This window comes from Lontra canadensis, unplaced genomic scaffold (assembly GCF_010015895.1).
Source record: "Lontra canadensis isolate GAN:19392208 unplaced genomic scaffold, GSC_riverotter_1.0 scaffold85, whole genome shotgun sequence".
Taxonomy (NCBI): Eukaryota; Metazoa; Chordata; class Mammalia; order Carnivora; family Mustelidae; genus Lontra; species Lontra canadensis.
Window position 1 is genome coordinate 1,616,705 of NW_022631079.1, and position 24,511 is coordinate 1,641,215.

The 24,511-nt window shown below is 44.8% G+C and overlaps 2 protein-coding genes across 3 annotated transcripts in view; one reads left to right on the plus strand and one right to left on the minus strand.

Moving 5' to 3' along the window:
- PRKG1 (protein kinase cGMP-dependent 1) overlaps window positions 1-24,511 on the minus strand; it is a 1,235,433-nt gene that overhangs the window by 525,222 nt on the left and 685,700 nt on the right. The window lies entirely within an intron of this gene.
- CSTF2T (cleavage stimulation factor subunit 2 tau variant) lies at window positions 16,844-18,882 on the plus strand. The gene has a single exon (XM_032883005.1). It carries the CDS (start codon window positions 16,940-16,942, stop codon window positions 18,731-18,733), a length of 1,794 nt encoding a protein of 597 aa, XP_032738896.1. The 5' UTR covers window positions 16,844-16,939; the 3' UTR covers window positions 18,734-18,882.

Genomic DNA, 24,511 nt, shown 5'->3' on the forward strand with positions numbered 1-24,511 from the left:
GCAGACACATGAAAAAATGTTCATCATCATAAACCATCAGGGAAATTCAAATCAAAACCACATTGAGATACCACCTTACACCAGTCAGAATGGCAAAGATTAACAAGGCAGAAAGCAGCAAATGTTGGTGAGGATTTGGAGAAAGGGGAACCCTCTTACACAGTTGTGGGGGGGATGCAAGTTGGTGTGGCCACTTCGAAAAACAGTGTGGAGTTTCCTCAAAAAATTAAAAATAGAGCTACCCTAAGACCTGACAATTGCACTACTGGGTATTTACTCCAAAGATACAGATGTAGTGAAAAGAAGGACCATATGTACCCCAATGTTCATAGCAGCAATATCCACAATAGCCAAAATATGGAAAGACCCGAGATGCCCTTCAACAGCTGAATGGATAAAAGTGATATGGTCCATATACACAATGGAATATTACTCAGCCATCAGAAAGGATGAATACCCAACTTTTGCATCAACATGGATGGGACTAGAGGAGATTATGCTGAGTGAAATAAGTCAAGCAGAGAAAGTCAATTACCATATGGTTTCACTTATTTGTGGAGCATAAGGAATAACATGGAGGACATTTGGAGAAGGAAAGGAAAAGTGAAGGGTGGGGGAGAATCAGAGGGGGAGATAAACCATGAGAGACTGTGGACTCCAAGAAATAATCTGAGGATTTTGGAGGGGAGAAGGGTGGGGGGTTGAAAGGGCCTGGTGGTGGGTATTAAGGAGGACACGTATTGTGTGGAGCACTGGGTGTTGTACACAATGAATCTTGGAAGACTGCATTAAATCCTAATGGTGTATTTTATGGTGACTAACATAGCACAGTTTTAAAAAATTAAAAAAAAAAAAAAGAAAGAAAGAAAGAATGGATGGTCCTGTCTTTCCCTGATGACAAGAACATGTCACAGTCATTACTAGTGGATCTCCCATTCTTGGCATTTGGGGCTATATGCCAGCATACGTGAACATTTTGCTGATAGCTCCGAGCACATTGGTCCATCTACCTCTCTATCATTTACGTCCTTCTACATCTCTTTCTTTGGTAAGAGATGAGAGAGACCCTTTTTCTCTTCTAAACCTCTATGTTTTGACTGCCCCTGTTTTTCCCACCCTACTCCCTCCTTCATTCTAAATGTGCCTTAGTCATTGGCTTAACTAAGTATGCCATGCCTCTCTGCGGTATATGCATGGGCTGTGTGGCCACTCTGTTCCTCTGTTCAAAGAATCTGAACATACAATACATAGGCATGATATATGTGCAAGGAAGAAGAATAACAGTGTCTATTCATCTACTGGGTTTAGGGTGCTCTCTTTTCGATTCTAATGAACATTGCGATTTTTAAATAATGTCTGGATGTCCCTTCTGAGGTGACCTTAGAACCTGAGTAATAATACCGCTGCATTGTACAAATACCAGGGTGACAGAACGTTCATACGCCAAACACGATGGCTTGCGTTACACAAACCTACATGTGCCGGAGGTGTGCACGATGTTTTAAGAGCCTGAAAAACAGGTTTCTGTTCATCATCCCAGTTTTAAGCCTAGAACATATTCAATGCAATTTAATGTCCTATTAATCAATAATGTCTGTTGAACTTCCAAGGGAGAAATGTGTCATTTTAAGTGTTTCTCTTTATCCAAGAATCACATATATCTTAGTACACGTAGATTTCTTTCTTCAGAGTGACAATTTCCATTTGAAATGGCTTCAGTGACGAGCCTTCCCTGTTTTGCTTCTCTCTACTGTGAAATAATTCAGAGTTTCTGGGTGCTCTGTTTTCATAAGCAAGCAGCCACGAAGGATGAGAAGAGAATTCGGCACAATGAATTTTCTTGGCAAAATGATGTATTAGCTAAATGGTGTCGAGTAAATCACCTGTTCCACCAGCAGCTGGTTGAAGGCGCTATACGGTAAATGACAAAAATAAGCCTCGGTGGAGACTTTTCAATATTCTGCCATGTGGCTATAGATTTCAGAGTTTCTTCCTGTCAGTTTTACGCCGCATTTCTTCACAAAACTGACAGGCAGCTCACAAGGCAAGAAAAAGTTAGAATAGGTGGCTGATGGTGAAACTGGATAGGAGCTTTCCTTCGGGGGGATAAAACACTGTTTCTGAGTGCACAGAGAAAGAGGTAGCACTTTCAGGAATGAGCAAACCATGTCCCTCGGCCAGACTGCTTGCATGCGTGTCTGCCTCTCATTTGCTCTACGACCCGGGGTGGATTCTTGGCCTTTGCTTGTGCCTCAGTTTCCTCATCCACCAGAAAATCCTCCCGAGGCTGTTGCAGGGGTGGATGAGCAATTACAGAGAAAGCACTTGGGACAGCGGGTGGCTTTGCCTTTGGAACAGGAAGAGTGGGCTTCATGGAGCTTTCTGCGAGGTTTTGGGGTCTCCATGTATAAAAGACTCCTAGAGTTATGGCCTGATACTGTTGTCTATTAACTAAGGGCTTAAGAGTTCTTCAAATAGTGTTGTGAAGAAGCATTAGCATTGACAGTAATTTGAACACATGGATGGAAATGGAAAGATGATTTAGAGAGGAAAGAGGACACGAATGCAGACCCACTGCTCCCTTGTTAATCGTGATCCTGGCCATTCAGATCCTTCACAAACATGTTTGCTTCTCTCCTGACTTGTGACCCAAACCGTCTCCCCCAAGCTAACTTTCCCAGCAGGCTGTTCCACCTGCTTTCTCACTCAACTCCTCCCAGCTACCAACGGTTACCTCCTGCATAAAGGAATGGTGCCTTTGAAAGGAAGTCACTCCCAGGCTCCTGGGTGTCTCCATTGGTTAAGCCACTGCCTTCAGCTCAGGTCATGATCCTGGAGTCCCAGGATGGAGTCTCCCATCGCATAGGGCTCCCTGCTCAGCGGGGAGCCTGCTTCTCCCTCTGACCCTTCCCCATCTCATGCTCTCTCTATCTTGTTCTCTCTCAAATAAATAAATGAAATCTTAAAAAAAAAAAAAAAGGAAGTCACCCCTAAACATTCTGGCTTCAGGCAAGCGATCAGAACCACCTGGGAGCCCCCAGAAGGAAAACCAGAGGCGGTGGGGGGACTTCGAGCACAAAACTGTTTTCTACCCACATGATGGGAAACACACTCTTATTTGGAAGAAAGGAGGTCAGAAAGAAACTCACATAGCGGACAGCAACCTCAGAAACAAGAGATAGGATTTTTTTTTTCTTTTTTAATGGGTGATAAGAAAGGCCAGTTTGGGAAACCAAGTCCTTAAAGAATGTGACTAGTTGCTGAGTCCCACAAACAGGACAGCATCAAGTGACCAACACTGGCCAGACCCTACCATCCAGGGGAAGCAAGCTCTACAAATGTTTCCCTTGTGAACATAGTCTGGTGGTCACAGGAAAACTCATATCGGTATCGCTTTTTCCAAAATGCAAATCATATTTGAACTTAAATGAGAAACTCAATTTAACCAAGAAATCAACTTTGTTATATTTTAGGTGGGCTTTCCTTAAAAATGGCTCTCGAGTAATCATATGCTTTGTTTGGAAGTTAAAGAACTCTGGGAAAGAGCAACAAGCTGCTGGTTGCCTCGATGGCCTGGGAACCACACACCCCTAGCCACGCAGGAGCCAGCTTGCCTATGGCCCCGGATTCTAGATGGAGAGAGGGAGGGGCTGCCAGAATTACACCGGCTTTGACTCCCATGCAGGTCAGCTATAAGTAATAACAATCCTCCATCCTCACTACAGAGAGGTGTATATGTCCATGAAGAACCCAGTTTGGCAAAGAGAAAGAACAGCCTTTTTCTCCATAATAAACAGAAAAAAAAATTCCTTTTTATCTTCAACCTCAGCAAGAGGGTCAGCGGGTAAACAGCAATTATATTTTTGTTTTCTACACACCTCTGAGGCAATCAAACGAATCAAAAACGCATTTGGAGGCCGTCTGCTCCCATCCTGTCTTCTCTAGCTCGTCTGACAGAACAGAAACCGCTTGCAGGCACGGCTGTTCTGCCGCAAAACTGAATCTGAACGCCGTCCATCCTCGGTCAAAGTTCGAGATAAAAGCGAATGAAAGTTTCCAGTGACACGTGCTCCTGGGAGCAGGAATCGCATTGACAGCTCTGCATCTTGTCACACGCGGAGCCCTTCCATCTAGCACACGCTCCATGAATATTTACAAAAGAGACGCTGAGTCCCTTTTAGTGGAATGAAGCGTGAAAGGGTCCCTAAAGACAAGCAGTCTGGTGCTGATCTGAAACAGGTCGTGGGGGGATCTTCCTTCCTCCTGGAGCTGCATACCGGTCCCTGCCCTCCTCCACCTCCTCCATCTCACCAGCAGACACCTGCTTGCAGGAGGATTTCTTGGAACCGCCCCCCACCCCCACCCCGTGCAAGTCGGGCAGGTGAGAATGAACACCAGCAGCAGCCGTCCAAACCCCAGAGCACTGGACCTGCAGGAAAACCTCAGCCTTCCCTTCATTCTCCCTGCAGGCCTCTGCCGCCCTTCCCGGGACCCCTCACGGGCCACGGGCTAACACACACAGTTCCATTCTCGGAGCTCACAAAGGGCTGAGCTCCCGGGGAATAGGTCATTTGCAGCACTGGGCTTCCCTACAGGACTTGCTTTGTGCCCCGGAGCCAGAGGGGGGTTGGCACAGACCGTGGAGGGGAGTGAGAGAAAGTGCTCGCACTGTGCAGCCAAACCCCAGGTAAATGTCAGGAGGCAGTGATGAAGAGCGCAATGAATCCAAGAATTGTTACTATTTATTGTTGCATTAAACTGTCAAGAACAGACGTCTCAATATGTTTAGATGAATGATGGAAGAGTTTTGATATTTTTAAAATGTACGCTCTCCTCCCCGTCAAGAAAATCACACAGTCTATGCAGCGAGAGCTTTCTGAAGATTGGGAAAGCATTTCTTTTCCTGTTTTATACCAGGCTGTTTTTGTTGTTGTTGTTTTTGTTTTGTTTTGTTTTTTCTATCCAGAAATTGGTATTTAAAAGTTTACAGGGAAATGACCCATTCAGGGAGCTCCTGCTTTGTTTTTGCAGAGACAGAGGGTCTTAGAGGAGTGTAGGTACAAGCACTCCCTGGTGGGAGACTGGGAGATCGATCTGGAACAGCCGCCCTGCTCAGGACAGCCCCTCCCCCTTCTCCTCCCCCTCACAAGGGGAGGCCAACAGGAGCTCCTTCCAGAATGTGTGGGCCACCAGGGCGGATCTTCAGCTGCTAGCGGGACCGCTAGACCAGCATTTCAAATCATTGCAAATCTGCACTTGATGACAAATGGTCACTGTCCTGAGTCTCCCAGTGTCCCTGTCCTGGGCTTCTCCATGTCCCAGCTGGTGGAAAAGGTTAACTCCAGGCACTGGAAGGGTCTGTAGGGTCTCTCCCACTACAAATGACTGCTGGGCTGGCCCCTGCCTGTGGTTGCGAGGTGGTCTCGCTACCACCCTGGCCTTGGTCTCTTTCCCATATCGGATTGAATCGTGGATGGACATCAGAGTGGGGGTGGTCCTTTATACTCTCCAAGTTTCCAAGCCTCCCAGTCCGAGGCATCCTCTTAGGGCAGCCAGCGTGTCCCGAGGCATGACAGAGCAGAGCACAGTTCACATACCCCTACGGCTTCCATGGCTAGAGGCCATGTCCAGACTTGCACCAAAAAGTGCTAGCAACTGTCTTCCTATAAACACTGGATTTTACATTTTGATCTAATTTCTGGCTCCAGAGAATCTAAATGCTCCACGGCAAATCTGAAGAGCGGGGGGTGGGGGGGTGGTTTGTCGAAATAATGTTTCTCAGGAGTGATAATAAATCCAAAACACACACTGCCAAACTGACTTCCGGGGTTGTGTTCACTGTTCTGAGCCCTCAGTCAGGTATTTCATGATAGCCTCTTTCCCATCACTTGGTATGAACACAGGCTCACTGGATGGCCCAGTCGAGCCTCAGAAGAGTGAAGCCCTATGACCCCATAATTGCACTACTGGGTATTTACTCCAAAGATACAGATGTAGTGAAAAGAAGGGCCATCTGTACCCCAGTGTTCATAGCAGCAATGACCATCGCCAAACTGGAAAGAGCCAAGATGCCCTTCAACAGATGAATGGATAAGGAAGATGTGGTCCACATACACTATGGAGTATTATGCCTCCATCAGAAAAGATGAATACCCAACTTTTGTAGCAACATGGACAGGACTGGAGGAGATTATGGTCAGTGAAATAAGTCAAGCAGAAGAGAGTCAATTATCATATGGTTTCGCTTACTTGTGGAGGATAAGGAATAACATGGAGGACATTAGGAGAAGAAGAGAAGTGAGTTGGGGGAAATCTGAGGGGGAGACGAAGCATGAGAGACTGTGGACTCTGAGAAACAAACTGAGGGTTTAGGAGCGGAGGTGGGGAGGCAGTTGGTTGAGCCTGGTGGTGGGTATTAAGGAGGACACAGATTGCATGGAGCACTGGGTGTGGTGCATGAATAATGCATCTTGGAACACTGACAAAATAAAATAAAATGTTTTTTAAAAAAGTGTGATGCCGGTGTCCAAAGGGAATGACAGTTGAGACAGTTGAGACAGGTCTCTGAAGTTGGGTACTGGATTGTTCTGGTCCCAGGAGGACAGACTCATGAGCTGTTCCTCTTAAACAGGATGTCTTTATTCAGGCTCTGCTCTGGGGGCTTGTACTTTCCCACCATTTATGAGGATACTTCCTCCCTCTGCTCTTGCAGGTGGCAGCCTGAAGCCTGACTAAGGAGCTCTGGTTCTTGTCCCATTAGTCACACTTCTCCCGCCTTTGAAGTAATGGCCACGTCTGCCTGTGTGCGCCCAAAGGCAGTGGTGCTAATGACACCCTGAACGGTACTGTTCACTCGTTCACAGAAGTGCCCCGCATGCTGGCCTGAGGCAGGGTTATGCCAGCCCAGATGCTCCAGGATCAACATTCAGGCAGGTCCTTCTAACGCCAATGAGAAAGTGGACTTTCAGCCAGCTAACTATTTGAAGAGTGCAGTTAGGCTTTAGTGTAAGAACCCGTGAGCACCACCTTGATCAGTAAATTCTTGCTGAAGCGCCTGATGGGGTTGGACCTCACCAGCTACCATGTTGAACTCCAGACCTGCCCCCGGTGACAATAGCCGTGCTACCCACACAGGAATCCTCAAATTAAGAGACCTGCTTTCAGGCTGTCGCTCTGCCACTTACTAGCTACGGATCCTTGAGACACTCATTTCATGGAATCATAATTTAAGAGCATGAGTTCTTGAGTCAAATGATGTGAGTTCAAACTTTTGAGATAAGATGATCTGACAAGAGGCCATTAGTTCCCCCAGGGCCAACCCCTTCAAAGACAGAGATGAAGAGAGACACTAAGAAATAAATAGTATTAGACTAAAAGGAGTCTCTTTGCTCTTAAGATATTTTATCTACGCCTACTAGTTCTACATAACCGATGAAGATTAATAATTACCCTACAAAATAAATGATGATAAAAAGAAGTATGTCAGGGGTGCCTGGGTGACTCAATGGGTTAAGCCTCTGCCTTTGGCTCAGGTCATGATCTCAGGATCCTGGGATTGAGCCCCGCATTGGGCTCTCTGCTTGGTGGGGAGCCTGCTTCCTCCTCTCTCTCTCTCTCTGCTTGCCTCTCTACCTACTTGTGACCTCTCTGTGTCAAATAAAGTAATAAAATCTTAAAAAAAAAAGTATGTCATGTGTCAACACAAAAGTCCATAGAGGGGATACAATTCCCATTTCATAGAAAGGGAAGCACAGAGAGGTAAAGTAATTGTTCTAAGGCTGCACAGCACTAATTAAACCAGGCAGTCAACCCAAGTCTCTCTGACATTAAAGTCTGTGCTCTTAAAACTTCACCTTACTGCCTCTGGATGGAAAATCAGAACATCTAGATCCCATTACATGCTAAGCCAGCAACTGGGCATGTGACTATGTCAGGTCTCTTGTCTTCCCTGGGTCTCATTCTCCTCATCTATTAAAAAAAAAAAAGTGCTGGAACACACAATCTGTTGCAGGGAGAATGCTTGCCTCTTCCAAGTCTCTAGTCCTGGAATGGCATATTCTCCACAGTTCCAAATTCATGAGATATTTCTCTTGCCAATCAAAGTGACTCATCTCATGTGTCAGTAAATGGAATTTACTATGTATTCCTCTGTACACTGTTCCATATTAAATACACTTAAAGAATCAGGTGGGGCACGGGGTTGGGTCGGTGGGTAGAGCATGTGTCTCTGGATCTTGGGGTCAGGAGTTCAAGCCCCACTTTGGGGTGGGTAGAGATTACTTAAAATAAAATAAAAATTAAAACAAATAATTGGGAAAAATGCCACAAACCTAATTTGGGGATTGAGAAATTTGGGCTCTCGTTTTGTGAAAAATGTTTTTATTACTTATCTAACTGGATGCTGTAAAAGAATCCATATACGATGTTTAACGATAGCCCTGCAAATTGAAAAAAAGAAACATTTTCTCAATTGCTTCAGTTTTTATACCTTATGGTCCATCTGTTGCCACAGCACTGATTGTGGTGTCAAAATTGCAATTACTTACACTCAGGAACAATCAGGAAAAAGGCCAAGGGAGATTGTGTCCAGGCCTCAATGACCCATGATCACTCTACTAATTGTGGAACAGGATTTTTAAAATCAAGAGACCCGGCTTCAGGCTGTAGCTCTACCATTTACTAGCTATGAATCCTTGGGAAATTCATTTCATGAAATAATTTAAGAGCTTGGGTTCTTGAGACAAAGGATGTGAGTTCAAATCCTGGCTCTACCAGTTAACAAGGTCACAGCAGTGACCTTCTCTTAGCTGTAAATTGACAGGATGGCTGCCTATCTCAAAAAGGTTGTTGAGAGGATTAACTACAATGCTGCATTTCAGAAAGCACTGACCAGAGGTCCTCCTTCCTATTTAGGGCTCAGAGTTAGCTTTCATGAATGGTATCTGTATTTTAAATGAGTCCATTGCTATACAAAGTTCTATGCAACTGTCCCCTAAAATCAGGATACACATGATTGCAGTCCAAACCACATGGGGAAACCCAGACAAGTGTTTGGTGAACTAAAAACATCACATTATTGTTTGGTTAACATATGTGATCTGTTATTATAAGATGACGTTCTATTAACTTTTTAAAAAATATCCACTGAGTGCTTGTAACATAAGAAGCACTGGTCTGGGCAATATGAGAACTAAAAATCAGACATGGGTTCTGTGCTAAAGGGGGTAATGTGAGAATCTCAGTGCTGCTGTTATGAGGTAGAAGGAGATACTGGGTGCTAAATCAATCCTTTAAAAGGAAGTCTCTGAAGTGAGTGTTGAAGGACAGAAAGGATTTAGACATGGGAGGATGAGAAGGGAGAGAGAGAGAAAAGACAACCCCAACAAAGAATGGTGAACAGAAGAGTGGGTGGGAGGCACGTAATGAGAATGAAGATGATTGTTGGAGATGTTAAAAAATGTAGGAAGAGTAACTGCCACACTTAGAATACAAATTATAAAGGATTGGGGCACCTAGGTGGCTCAGTCATTTTAGCATCTGACTCTTGGTTTCAGCTCAGGTTATGATCCCAGGGTCATGGCATCGAGCCCCAACTTGGGCTCTGTGCTCAGTATGGAATCTGCTTGCGATTCTCTCTCCCTCTCCCTCTGCCCCCTCCTCCTACATGCTCACTCTCTCTCTCTTTCTCTCAAATAAATAAATAAACAAATATTAGAAGGGATTAAAAAGGAGGAGCTCCTGGGTGGCTCAGTGGGTTAAAGCCTCTGCCTTCGGCTCAGGTCATGATCTCAGGGTCCTGGGACGGAGCCCCGCATCGGGCTCTTTGCTCAGCGGGGAGCCTACTTCCTCCTATCTCTCTGCCTGCCTCTCTGCCTACTTGCAATTTCTGTCTGTCAAATAAATAAATGAAATCTTAAAAATAAAAAAAGAAGGGACTAAAAAGGAGAGTCTGGAGAGGGTAATATGCTAAGTGAAATAAGACAGAGAAAGATACCATATGATTTCATTTATGTGTGCAATCTAAAACTCAAAATAAATGATCAAACAAAACAACAAAAGAGATACAGCTGTAGATAAAGCAGTAGTGGTGGTGGGGTTTGGGGGGTGGACAAAACAGGTGAAGAGGACCAGGAGATACAAGCTTATGGTTATAAGTAACAGGGAGGCACAGCATGGGGAATATGTCAATAATAGCACCATAACTTCGGTGACAGATGGTAACCCCGTTTTTCACGGTGAGCATTTTGTAGCATCTATAATGGCCAAAGCACTATGTTGTACAGGTGAAACTAGTATTCTGTTAACATACTTCAGTTAACAATAAAACCTTTAAAACAAGGAGAGTCTGGGCCTGAGAGATCTCATAGAGAAGGACTGGAGAAGACTGGTATTCTTAAACCTCTGCTGTTATCATTGTGTGTCCAGGTGTCAGAAAGAAGGAAGAAAGCCTACCGACTCACACATCAAGCTTATACTCATAAATCTAATCCTCAAAACCTTTCAAAATCTCTCCTGAAAGACAATCTTAAATCACGCTACTCACCAACCACTTTTTTGGTTTCCTTTGAAGACATCAAAAAATGTTTTGGCTATTTCTGTCTGTGTTTTGGCTATTTCTAGTTCCTGGCTTTTTCTCTCCATCATCTGTGTTCACATACCAGGTTATAATCCTTTCTTTAAATCCCAGCCCCAACAGTGAGTCTTCCTTGATGACCTAGACCTTATCAGTCTGTCTGCATGCTTCATTACATATTTATTTTATGAAAATGTACCATGAAGGAACTATCAATGACCTAGGAATAAAATGACAAGGTCTCCACTCTGATTCGGGACATGTTATTTAACGCCAGGGGATTCCTCTGGTGTAAAATGAAGGGTTTGTGCAACCAAAACAACTTCCTTTCAGACCAGACTTGGCAAAGAAAGGTTATGTAGCTATTTCCAAACACTAAAACTTACATCTGAATATGAAGATTCTGTAGACATTGAGAGTAGGACATAAGATTCACCATAAATTGAGAAGACAAATTCCAAAGAGGGGTACTAAAAAAAAATTTTTTTTTAAGTTCTAACTGGCATTTCTGAAAAAAGTGTATGAACCCTTCAAGAAATAGATCAAATGTACTCTTCCACAAAGTTCTCCCTGACCTTCTCTCTCCTTCCTCTAGGTTGGAAAGAAGTCCATTTGCTTTTGTGTATAAACCGTCCCTTCTCTGTATCTTCCTGATAGGAACCCTTCTACCTTTGAGTAGAACTGTCATTTTCCTTCTAAGCGGTAACATCATTCAAAGAAAGAACTTCATTCTCCTTTGTCAATTAACAAAATACCTTATATTTAGTCTTTTGTTCTGTCAATATGTATTCTAGGCACTGGCAATACAGCAGCACAACACTGTCGATACAAAAAGATGCTGGCATTCCACTAACCCAGAGGTTCTCTGAGTGTGGTTCCCGGACGAATAACATGAGCACCAACCAGAAACATCTTGGGAAATGCAAAGTTTGGGGGCCTACTTCCGACCTTCTGTATCAGAAACTCTTGGGAGTGGGGTATCTGTACAGAAATCTGGGTTGTAATAAGTGCCAGAGGGGATTCTGATGAAGGCTGAAGTTGAAAACCACTGAACTCAAGGGAGAAAATCATAGGTAGATAGATAGACAGACAGACAGACAGACTTGGTCTTCTTCACCACTGTATCCTCAGCACCTAGGACAGAGCTTAGCACAGGTAGATGCTCATTTTATTTGTTGAATGAACGATGAGAAGTCACCTTAGAGGTAGTTCTTTGTTGAAAACAAGGTGTACTTTTGAGTTAAGACACCGATTTTCCAGTATGACTTATAAATAGAGCCCTGAAACAATTTCAGGGTAGGAGTTTAAAAATCATTTGGAACAATGGAAGCATCGATGGATTAAGTTTACAGTTTCCAAAGGTAATTAGTTTGAAGAACAGCCCTCATTTGGCCATATGTTCTGATGTTGTTTACTTACTCTCAGAATACTTGGTATTTTGATTTACGGAAAGAATAAACACTTAAACATGCAAGATGTCATGCACATTTTTCTTCAGATCCTATGCCATGTTACAAATTATCTGAAGTGTAAACATTCTGGGAGCAAAGACAGCAATATAAAATGGAAGTTGCTCCAAGGTAGATCTGTGAAAATTATGTGTTGGTACTAGGAAATACACACAGGTTTCTAAGAGCTCTGAGTAATTCTGGGCCACTCAGCTAATAATAAATATTAGTTTACATGTCCTGGGCATTGAGCTATGTGCTTGGTCATTCTGGTTCTTTAAGAACGGGGTCACAGCAAACCATTCTTCCAGTTTGGAATGGGGGACTAAAGAAAATATGGGAGAACTACGGCAAAAAGCATACACTTACAGTCATGGCCTCTCCCTGCCTGTTCATGGCCAGTATTCCTCAGCCACTCTGTTCCCCCCAGGGTACCTTCAGTGTGGGGTCAGCAGGTACTAGCTCTGTTAGGGCAGCATGAAGATAGTAGGTTTTCTCTAAAGACCACGCGTATCTCATACCTTTCAACAGAGTGTACTCGATATATATGGAAAATGAAGACAACAAAACAAAAGCACTTAAAGTCCATTTGTTCAGATCAATGATTCTTAAAGTGGGCTCCCAAGACCACAGACATTGGCCTAACCTGAGAACCAGTCGGAAATGCAAACTCTCCACTCCCACCCCAGAAATACTGAGTTTGGGGAGGGGAAGCGGTGAGGCACATCCACCTGGACAAACAGGCCATGGTTCCAGGTGGTTCTGATGCACAATGAAGTGTGGGCCCAAGGGGTCCAACATGAGCAGCAAAAAGGAAACCGACAGAGAAGCCACACCACCTTTCGTGAACTTGACAATTTATTCTAACGGCCTCTTACCATCTTCCAGATGACTATGTTTAATAAAAACACAATTATACATCAAATGTGCTTAAAAAAGCCATGGCTTCTCTCTGTAAAGAGATGTATGGAAAGGAGACCAAGGACTTGGGTGTAGTTTTTCAGAATGACACCAGCCTCAACTCCCACTTCACTCCCTGCAGAAGAATCTCACGGGTGGGCATTCTGTTTCTTTGAGACAGGGAAACTGAAGGACTCCATAAAAATCTGACTATTCCTTTTCCTGCTCCCATTCTTGCTAAGACCTGTACCCCCACCTCACTTTACACAAGCCTCGTAATGCAAATAATGTATGTGTTCCCTGTAAGGGACCAGGAGTCAGTGATTTCTCGAGAACAGAGAACATCTAAGGAAGGACCAGGAGAGGATGAGGCTGTCATATGCGCATTCCAGCCACCAGAGCTAGACATCTCCACGCCAGGACCTCTGGCTCCAAGGAGTGACACATGGGCCCTTGTCTTTGTTCTCACGGTTCCTGGATGCCTGAAGGGACCCATACACCAGACCACGGCCTTCCACCAAACACCAGACCCCAAACAAAGATAAGTCTCATGCTCCTTTTTTTCTGAGTCTCCCAGATGCCCCGTCTGTACCCATTCCTTCTATGTCTTCAATAAGCACTGCTCTCACCTCCCGCTGGCTCACACGTGACTTCCATCCTACACGAAACTAAGCCCCCCCATGGCTGTTCCAGGAGACCCCTCTGGGCCCTTGGACCCGGCTTGCTGGCATCAGAGGGAAGATTTTATTGGGCGATGTAAGTTATCATTGGTCTCAGCGAATAGCTATGCCCAGTCTGTTCTGATGAAATATTAAAGGTAAACGGGTGCCCTGTCTTATTTGTAGCTAAACTGTCCTAGTCATTTTGGATCTATTCATTGGACTGTGATCTCAAGCTACATGATACAATTTTTGGATGTGATTTCAAGGCTTGCCATCCCCTCAAAAAGAATATGTAGACTAAAATAATTCTCTGCTTAGGAGTTAAGATGTAAACTCTGGAGAAATGCAGCCCTTGGAAATATAATGCGATCCACATATGTAACTTAATTTTCCTTAAGTAACCACATTAAAAAATATTAAACGAGTGGGGGCACCTGGGTGGCTCAGTTGGTAAGTGTCTGCCTTCGGCTCAGGTCATGATCCCACAGTCCTGGGATTGAGCCCCGCATCGGGCTCCCTGCTCAGTGGGAGCCTGCTTCTCCCTCTCCCACTCCCCCATTTGTGTTCCCTCTCTCAGTTGTTTCTCGCTGTCAAATAAATAAATAAAATCTTTTTAAAAAATGAAATGAATATTATTAAAATACATTTACTCCAGGGTATTAAAACTATTTTAGCATGTATGGGGCACCTGGGTGGCTCAGTGGGTTAAAGCCTCTGCCTTCAGCTTAGGTCACAATCCCAGGGTCCTGGGATGGAGCCCCACATTGGGCTTTCTGCTCCGTGGGGAGCCTGCTTCCCCACCCCACCCCCTCCTGCCTCTCTTCCTACTTGTGATCTCTGTCAAATAAATAAATAAAATCTTAAAAAAAATTTAGCATGTAAGCTATAATTAGCAAGATATTTTTACTTTTAAGTCTTCAAAATCTTGCATTTATTTACACAAATAAGCCATCTCATTATTTAACTAGAAATACTTGATGTTTCCTTTAAGCTTAATAAAATTTGTCATTGCAAAAGTAGATTCTATATCCAAGTTGGTCCAAACATATTACAAAGGCTTTCGGTAGTCTAACTGGGTATCAGTATGTATGTATGTATGTATGTATTTATTTATCAGTGAGAGAGAGGAAAAAGTGCAAAAGGGGAGAGGCAGGCAGAAGGAGAAGGAGACTCCCCACTGAGTAGGGAGTCCCCATGCAGGGTTAGATCCCAGGACCCTAGGATCATGACCTGAGCTGAAGGCAGATGATTAATAGACTGAGCCACCCAGGCATCCCTGGACACCAGTTTTTATATTTTAATAAAAAATAAATTAAACTGTTAAAAAAAAAAAAAAAAGGAAAACCACAGGCCCAAAATATTGAAACTTAGACCGACCTTCCAAGTCTAGGTAATAACCAATTAATTGCGATTTCAGTCTCCCCAGGAAGGTAGCTTTAACTGGGTCAGTTGGGACATTTTCCTTCCCATCAGCACCAGTGAGTCTGTCTCCTGGGTCCTCTCCATCCTGTTCTGGAAGATAAGGTAATCTGCAGGATGAGATACCTTGTTTCCCCCTAGGAAACAGCCTCCCCTAGAAGAATCCTTTTATTTTGCTAATAACTTTTTTTTTTTTAATTTTATTTATCTGACAGAGAGAGAGATCACAAGTAGGCAGAGAGGCAGGCAGAGAGAGAGCGCGAGAAGGAAGCAGGATCCCCTCTGAGCAGAGAGCCCAATGTGGGACTTGATCCCAGGATCTTGAGATCATGACCTGAGCTGAAGTCAGAGGCTTAACCCACTGAGCCACCCAGGCTTCCGATTTTGCTAATAACTTTCTCATTCCATTCTCTATCAAAAATAAGAACAAAAACAAACAGGAAAACATTTCGTACAACTCCTGGGAGTGACTCTGTACTTGCTTATGGGGTGCAGCCTGATTCATGAACCCTTTAACAAAACCAATCAGATCTTTAAATTTACTTGGTGGATTTTTCCTTAACAACTGAAAGTTCAATTTCTCAGTCAGTCCAGCTACATTTCCAGCACTCAGGACCCCCCAGTGGATACTGGCTACCCTGCGGAGCAGCGCTAGAACACACCAGCATGGTTAAGAAATCTGGTTTTAGGGGCGCCTAGTTGGCTCAGGTGCTAGAGCCCAAGACACTTGGTCTCATGAGTTGGTGAGTTTGACCCCATATTGGGCGTAGAGATTAGTGGAAGAAAGAAAGAGAAAGAAATAGAGAGAGGGGAAAGGAAGATAAAGAGGGAAAGAAGGAAAGAAAGGAAAGAAAAGAGGGAAAGAAGTAAAGAAAGAAAAGGAGAGAAAGGAAGGGAAGAGAGGGGAAGGAAAGGGAAGGGAAGAGAGAAAAGAGGAAGGAGGGAGGAATTAATTCTGCTTTGCCCTTTCCTGTCCTGCACGCTTCACTTCTATCACCTGCTAAGTGATGGGGGCACCCCACACACCACGTCTATTTCGACTTCTGAACTAGCAGTAATACATTCTCAGCAGGTTGCTTCTCCCTCCAGGGCAGCCGCGACTAGAGCACCGCATCAGTCCCCAGGAATCAGAAGCAATCTAAGCCTACAGGCTGGGAGTGGCTAGGCACATGTGATTCATACCCTACGGCCACAAAACGTCCCTCGCCACGAATCACTCCAGGCAGCACCGGTTAACACTGTTAAGGACCAGGACCGTCGGCACGGGGGCCGCTGCCTGCGGCTGCGCCCTACCACCGCGGGGCCTGGAGCAGCTCTTCTCCCCAAATGCTTTCTGAACCGGGGTTGCTGCCGTGGTATGTCAATGAGCAAATCCCAAACTGCTCTGAAACGTCTACACTTTTTACCCTAACGGTCCGCAATGGGATTTTAAACATGGCTTAAATAGACTGGAGGAAGGCGGGAAGGACGGCGCCGGGAGACCCCAGCATCAGAACCGCTTGCGGTTGGCGGTTTCCCGCCGGGCGAACGGAAGCAAAAGCGCCCCTGACTGACGTCAAAGGAGGCGGTCGCTCCTAGTCCCCACAGTGAAGGCCCTGCGGCCATTTTTACTGTGGTTAGTCCGCGCTAAGCTTTCTCTGGCGGTCGTGGCGGCTCGCCATGGGAAGTCTTCAGAATAAGAGAGGAGAAAGGAATCGTGCCTTTGGTGACAAGGAGCTGGCGGAATTACGAAAGTCCAGCGGCCGAAAGCACTAGCTGAGGTAGAGAGGGGAACGCAGAGGCGGTACGACGTCCGCGGAGGGGCGGAACGTTTCGGTCGCGTCGCTGAGGTTTCCGCCCGGGGTCTGAGAGCCGCTTCCGTTGCTCAGCGGAAGTGTGGGTCGCCAGAGGACGACTCCGGGAGGGATCGGCTCTCCGCCGTGTACCCAGCCGGAATCATGTCGAGTTTGGCGGTGAGAGACCCGGCGATGGATCGGTCGCTGCGTTCCGTGTTCGTGGGCAACATTCCGTACGAGGCCACCGAGGAGCAGCTGAAGGACATTTTCTCGGAGGTGGGTTCGGTGGTCAGCTTCCGACTGGTGTACGACCGCGAGACGGGCAAGCCCAAGGGCTATGGCTTCTGCGAGTACCAGGACCAGGAGACCGCGCTCAGTGCCATGCGGAACCTCAACGGGCGCGAGTTCAGCGGCAGGGCGCTGCGGGTGGACAACGCCGCCAGCGAGAAGAACAAGGAGGAGCTCAAGAGCCTCGGGCCCGCGGCGCCCATCATCGACTCCCCGTACGGGGACCCCATCGACCCCGAGGACGCCCCCGAGTCCATCACCAGGGCGGTCGCCAGCCTGCCGCCGGAGCAGATGTTCGAGCTCATGAAGCAGATGAAGCTGTGTGTGCAGAACAGCCACCAGGAAGCGCGGAACATGTTGCTGCAGAACCCGCAGCTGGCCTACGCGCTGCTGCAGGCCCAGGTGGTCATGAGGATCATGGACCCCGAGATTGCGCTGAAGATCCTGCACCGCAAGATCCATGTCACGCCGCTGATCCCGGGCAAATCCCAGCCTGTCTCGGGCCCCGGCCCCGGCCCCGGCCCCGGCCCCGGCCCCGGGCTGGGCCCCGGCCCCAGTGTTCTGCTCAACCAGCAGAACCCTCCCGCCCCGCAGCCTCAGCACATGGCCAGAAGACCGGTTAAAGACATCCCTCCTCTGATGCAGACCCCTATCCAGGGCGGGATTCCGGCCCCGGGTCCCATACCGGCCGCGGTTCCCGGGCCGGGGCCGGGTGCCTTAACCCCTGGTGGAGGAATGCAGCCCCAGGTTGGAATGCCAGGCGTCGGTCCAGTGCCTTTAGAGCGGGGACAGGTGCAGATGTCGGATCCTAGAGCTCCTATACCTCGTGGGCCCATGACTGCCGGGGGCCTCCCTCCTCGAGGACTGTTGGGAGATGCTCCAAATGACCCACGTGGAGGGACTCTGCTTTCAGTCACTGGAGAAGTAGAGCCCAGAGGCTATCTTGGCCCCCCTCATCAGGGCCCCCCCATGCACCATGCCTCTGGTCATGATGGCCGGGGCCCGTCCTCACATGAGATGAGGGGAGGGCCATTAGCAGATCCCAGACTGCTGATGGGAGAGCCTAGGGGACCCATGATAGATCAGAGAGGTCTCCCTATGGATGGTCGAGGTAGTAGAGATTCTCGAGGGCTGGAGACTCGAGCCATGGAGACTGAAGTCTTAGAGACACGAGTGATGGAGAGAAGAGGAATGGAGACCTGTGCGATGGAAACCAGAGGGATGGAAGCGAGAGGCATAGATGGAAGAGGGATGGAGATACGGGGTCCTGGCCCCAGTTCCAGAGGCCCTATGACGGGTGGAATCCAGGGACCTGGGCCCATTAGTATGGGGGCAGGTGGTCCTCAGGGACCTAGACAGGTCTCCAGCATTTCCGGGGTGGGAAATCCTGGAGCGGGCATGCAGGGGGCAGGCATCCAAGGAGCGGGCATGCAGGGGGCGGGCATGCAGGGGGCGGGCATGCAGGGGGCAGGCAAGCAAGGTGGAGGCCAGCCTAGCAGTTTCAGTCCTGGGCAGAGCCAGGTAACTCCTCAGGATCAAGAAAAGGCAGCTCTGATCATGCAGGTTCTTCAGCTGACTGCAGATCAGATCGCCATGCTGCCCCCTGAGCAAAGGCAGAGCATCCTCATTTTAAAGGAACAAATTCAGAAGTCGACTGGGGCTTCTTGAAAGGTTTTAGGAAATGTTTGACAGTAGTCCTAAGGTTTTTCTGTAGCATGGGGAATGGATGCAGAAAGCTGACTTCTGCATCCCCACAGTTGAATGGTTAGAGTTTCCCTCCCAGAACTTTATCTCATTTCATCTTGTCTTTTTTTGTTGTTGTTTGTATTTTTAATAGGGGGGTAGGGGGAGGAAGGAGTGGGTCTTTTCACTTTTATTCACTGTAAATATACACAAATAACTCTGAACATGGTGATATTATACCAGATAAGATTACAAAGAATATGCAGCAATATTAAAAGTGTCTACAATATGTTAACTACATTTTTAACTAAAAATAACTGGGTTAAACAGTGTGAAAACTGCACGTAAAGACTAAACTATGACCTGTTAAAATGGTAATGTACTAAGATAGTTTAAGATTTTTGGTTGTGTAAGAAAATAAAGAAGTTTACCTCAGAATTGTAAGATACATGTTTTGGTAAGCCGTTGAAAATACAAAATCCTATTTTGGGGACAATGCTGTATTAGGTTAAGCATCATTTTTAGTGTTTTGGAAGATATTTCAAAATATTCGTGCTAATGAACTTGTGGTATTAGAATTGTTTTGTTATGTTTAAGCTGTGCTACCTGAATAATCCAGGAATGCATCTGGTGAGATGTTTCTCTTACCCCACCGTTCAGACACCTGTAGTATTCCGGGTTGGCCTTGAGCGGGACGATTTAGCTGGGACAGGTCTGGGATCAGCCAGGTTACTGAAGGCTGCTCCCATGAGACTCAGCTTCTCTCAATACCTTCTCGTCTCTCAGTCGTCTTTAAGCCCTGAATATGAATCTAAGTGATACCCTCACGCCCTTTCTGATGATTTCAGTGTCTCGGCAGCAGCTGATCTGGGTGAGTTCTGCCCAGCATCAGACTTCTCGTAAGTTGCCGAAAGCTTCATGCCGGAAAGTTCCCAGGTTCCTGGGGACTGGCTTCCAGGTACAGATGGTATCCAGGTGGTCAGCCAGAGTCAGGACTTAAAAATCTTAGTCCCTCCAACACTTACCATGCCTTTCAGTTTTCTTATTTGCAGATCCACTTACTATCACCCTGTTACCAGAATAACTGAGACCCAGGTATGTAGAGAAATCTCTGCTTGACTAGTTATTACTTATTTTGCTTTTTATAATAAAGCTGTTTAGTCCTAATATACATACTCTGAGAGATTTAAAAGTAGGAAGGTGGGGCTTACCACATTTTCTGTAGAGCTACTACCTAATTCATTTTCAACCCTTGAAGATGGGGATGAACACATACAAATTTGTGTCATAGACCAAATTATAACTAACAGAAGCATAAACACCCAAATAACCAGGTGGTCTTACCCTGGAAAAGAAAAACCAATGTCTAGTAACAGGAAAAAACAGCATTTAATACAAGGAGAGAGCTGAAACTTGGAAACTGAATTTTTCCCCTTAGGAGGTTTTTGCATCTTAAACGGGTACTTGACTCTTTTTTACAAAGTTTTCTTCCCCTGTGCTATTTCCTGCCACCTGTTTTACTCATATTTTTTATTGTTATTCATAATATCCACCTCGCCATGTTTTCTATATGCTTCCCCCTGCCCCATATTGGGGAGGATAACTCCTTTGCATGTATGATAGTTTTGGTTAATATTAATTCACAGAGTTGGCTTGATTACTTGGAAGTTACCATTGCTTTATCTCAAAACTTTCACTGAAGGGCTCTAACTGAAGACAGATGTTAACGTTCTTTATTGTAGTTAAATCTGCATTGTTTAGTGCAGACTGAATAAAAGGAATGTAAAATTAAGGATGACTTTAGTATCTGATGTTTACTTTTAATGAATGAATTAATCAAAAGATATCTATCCGTGAGAGATCCATGGGTCTGACTACTTTCTTCTAAATGAAAAAGGCAAAACAAAAAATTAAGTAATTAAAAATTGCAGGAGTGGATAGAAATCCCTTTCTGAAATCCATTATCTGTGTAGTTCTACAGCTGAAACAACTACAAAGACCTGTTACTCTGGTTGGTGTCAGCAGTAACATCTTGGTGCGTGCCCAGATAGTAGGTCTTTTGCTTGTGTCCCCCACAGAGGACTCCTCCAGGTCCCAGAAGACCTTACAGTCCCCTCCATAACTGATAGCACTTGTTACGTTGCAGCCTACAATTTTACCACACTCTGCATCCCCCACTCCCACTTTGCCTAGACAGGGAACTCTGAACATGGACTGTCCCTCGTTTCTGTATTTGCTATGCCAAAATCACAGGAGACAAACGACAAAACATTCTATCTTAAGGGGGAAATCCCATTTTCCCAAAAAAAGGTTCCACACAGAACAAAATGAGCTATAACAAGGAGTTACGTGCGAAAACAAACTAGTAGCAGATAGCAGAAGCAATCTCCCTTGCTCTGAAAAACCTTATAAAATAGGTTCTCCTCACTTCCGGTTCACTGAGTATCTCAGGGCCGATGGACAGAGCCTCATTTCATTTGATGGTGATCCCAGCAATGTGTGTGTGCTCTAATCAGAATCTTAGGTCTGTTACTGAATAATCACTGGTTATAACCCAGAGCATCCTGCATTTTCCCAAATAGGGAATCACAGATGCAATCGCAAAGTCTTTCATAGTAACAATACCTAAAGATGGCGGAGTGAAACAATGCTTTGCAAATGCCTCCTTATGGCTGATTCCTCTCCAGCAGTGTATTTCTTGGGGAATAGGAAAAGGTCAACTTTAATCAGTGCCTGCCCATTAGCCCTTCCCCTCTTATATTTTAAGAGTTATTGGATAAGCTATAAGCCAGTATGAATCCCGGATGAAGGTAGACTTAATCCAAGTGAGATCAAGTATGACTTTTCAACACTTTCCAGAACTGTAATGGTAGAAAAGCATTAAAAACAGCAATAAAACAAAAAAACCCAAACCAAAAACATTAGTATAATCTCAGTTTGCAAAGCGTCTTGCTTTCCCAAGCTTTGATGGGACATTAACTAAGCACACAGAACCTAATTTCCTACAGTATGTCAGGCCTTCCTCTTAGATATGAGGAGGCCTAAGGGTAATTATGCACAGCAACCCACTGTGGGGGAGACTGAATTATCAGTCACATCTCGTGGTCTTCTCACAAAAGAGTGAGTCAGCCTCTGACTAAATTGTCAGCTAATCTCTAGACAGACCTCTGCTTGGAGCTGGCTTTTCTCACCAGCCTTGTCAAGAACTAATTCATTGTAAGAAAATTAATATACTTTAAAAAATATCATTAAGGCTATTATTAACTTTAATAGTATGAATATTATGATATTGGTATAAAGGTTGTGAAAATATCTCATACATACGCATATTCCAAATCTTAACTAGATCTCCTAATATTTTCATTTGCTTTTACGCACTTCTAAACAAATGTTTAAAAAACAAATAAATAAGAACCAAATGTTTACTCCTTTAGCTGAAAATCCAGCTTTCTAAGTGTTCATATTACAAACCACCTTTCTCGTGAGATGTTAACAGTTGGTATTTTTCTACCACGGTATAACCCTTATGTCAATAAAGGGCCTACACTGCATCAAAAGTGACATTGGGGTAGGATTATCAAAAATAACAAGCTTGGAGATTATCAAACACTGTACATAAAAACACTCAAGTATTACCCGAGAAAAAAAGCTGAAGTATTCGGTAAATGACAGTTCTTGATTGGCAGGAGTTGGTGTAGGTGCCAAAGGCAGGTAATTAATCATTAAAAAGTTAGACTAAAATGCACAATATTCTCAGCCGTAATTGCTCTTGTATGAACCAGTATGCATTAAATCTGCAAACATCATTCTCACGGGTCCCAAAAGTCAGTTATTTAAAAAAAAGAATCTGTTTGATTACTAATTTGTTGTCTATCACAAAAGTAGAATGGATTATCTCTCAGACCTCAAGCCATGAAACCAGCAGGTTCCCCCAGAAACTATTTTGTCTCTGTACTTAATTACCTGTCTTACCCAAAATTCTGTCAGCCTTTCATTGCTCTGCTACCTGGGAAGACTATCAGACAACCTAGATATTTATGAATCTATCTCTTTATCCTTAGAAATTCCACAGAACGAGATATATCTGCTCTAAGTCAGCCCCCAATCTCCTTTACTTTGAAGGTTCAATTTTAATAACATTCTCAAAACATGAACCACATTAAAAATCATGTAGTTGAGTTTATAACAGGATGAAAAGGCCTATATGGGGCTTGCTTGCTGCATTAACATCCATGAAATCATGTTCTGTGTCCCAAATATCACCCTGTTCACATGTTAAAGAACATAGCAACATAAGTGAGGAGTTCAAACATTTCCAGACGCCACCCTGGCTCTGTGAGGATAAACACAAACACCACCTACTAACAGAGTAGGCTTCCTGTCTTAAGCCTACATCCAAAATGCTTCTGTGTTTCTCCATTTGGCCATCATCACATGCTTTCCCCTCCCCACCATCCATTTTGTCAGTTCTGTTCTCTGGAAGCTCTAAATATCTTTGAACAAGGGACTTGGACCTGTGCCCTTGGGCCCATAAGGCCTGCAGATATTTAAACCCAAGGGTTTCAAAATTTTGAATTTGAGTACAGGTCGGGTCACCATATACTCCTCAGTGGGGCCACAGGCCCAGCCTCTCCTATGGCCTTAACAGCAGGTGTGATTCACACACCTGTTGGCCAGTCCCAGGCACGCTTGGAGTTTACAGCTCCTGTTTTCCTCTGTAGGAAAACACCTCTGTTCAATTCGATAGAAATTTTTAGTTCACAAATGTGAATTAGAAAAACAGCTGGACCACAGGTCCAGCACATCTATTTCTGCCAAATCAACTAACCAAGCAAACATACAAACACCCAGAACAAAGAAATGCACCAAAAAAAAAAAAAAAAAAAAAAAAGGCACGGCACATTTTTTATTGCTAGCTTTTCATGAGATATACTGAACCAAGGAGTATCCTACAATCCTAAATCCATTGAGTACCTTTCTCCCACAAATGTTTTATATTTTTAATAAATATTAAGCCAAAATAACTATATTTTTCAATTCAAAAATATACTTCTAAAAAGAGAAATATAGAGACGCCTGGGTGGCTCAGTTGGTTAAGCGGCTGCCTTCGGCTCAGGTCATGATCCCAGCATCCTGGGATCGAGTCCCACATTGGGCTCCTTGCTCGGCGGGGAGCCTGCTTCTCCCTCTGCCTCTGCCTGCCACTCTGTCTGCCTGTGCTCATGCTCTCTCTCTCTCTCTCTAACAAATAAATAAATAAAATATTAAAAAAAAATAAAAAGAGAAATATATGTAATATTAAATGCTAATGGCTCTAGAATAGGCATATATTTAGGATACATAGGGAAACAAGGTTCTTTGATGTCTTTATCTGTTATTAAGTAATTTTAAAAAAATTCCACCATGTAATTTCCATACAGAAGCCACACTTATTACAAAAATAATAACAAAAAATCAGATCATGCCTTCCCTTATTTAAAACCTCTCATGGCTTACATTGCTTTTAGAATAAAATCCCACATCCTTACCATGTCCTGTAAGGCCCTGAGCCAACCCCACATCCCACCCTCAGTTCCCCGACTCAGGGCTGAAGCGGCTTCAGGCCGAGCTTCGTTTCCTGGAGTTTATAAACTCGTTTTCACCTCAGAGCTTTGTACTTGGCAGTTTCTCTTCCTCCGACCCCTCTCCTTCCCTAGAGGGGTGAGTTCTTTCTCTTTACTCAGGCTTCAACTTCTAGACCCCTTTCCTCAGAGCGCTTTTCCT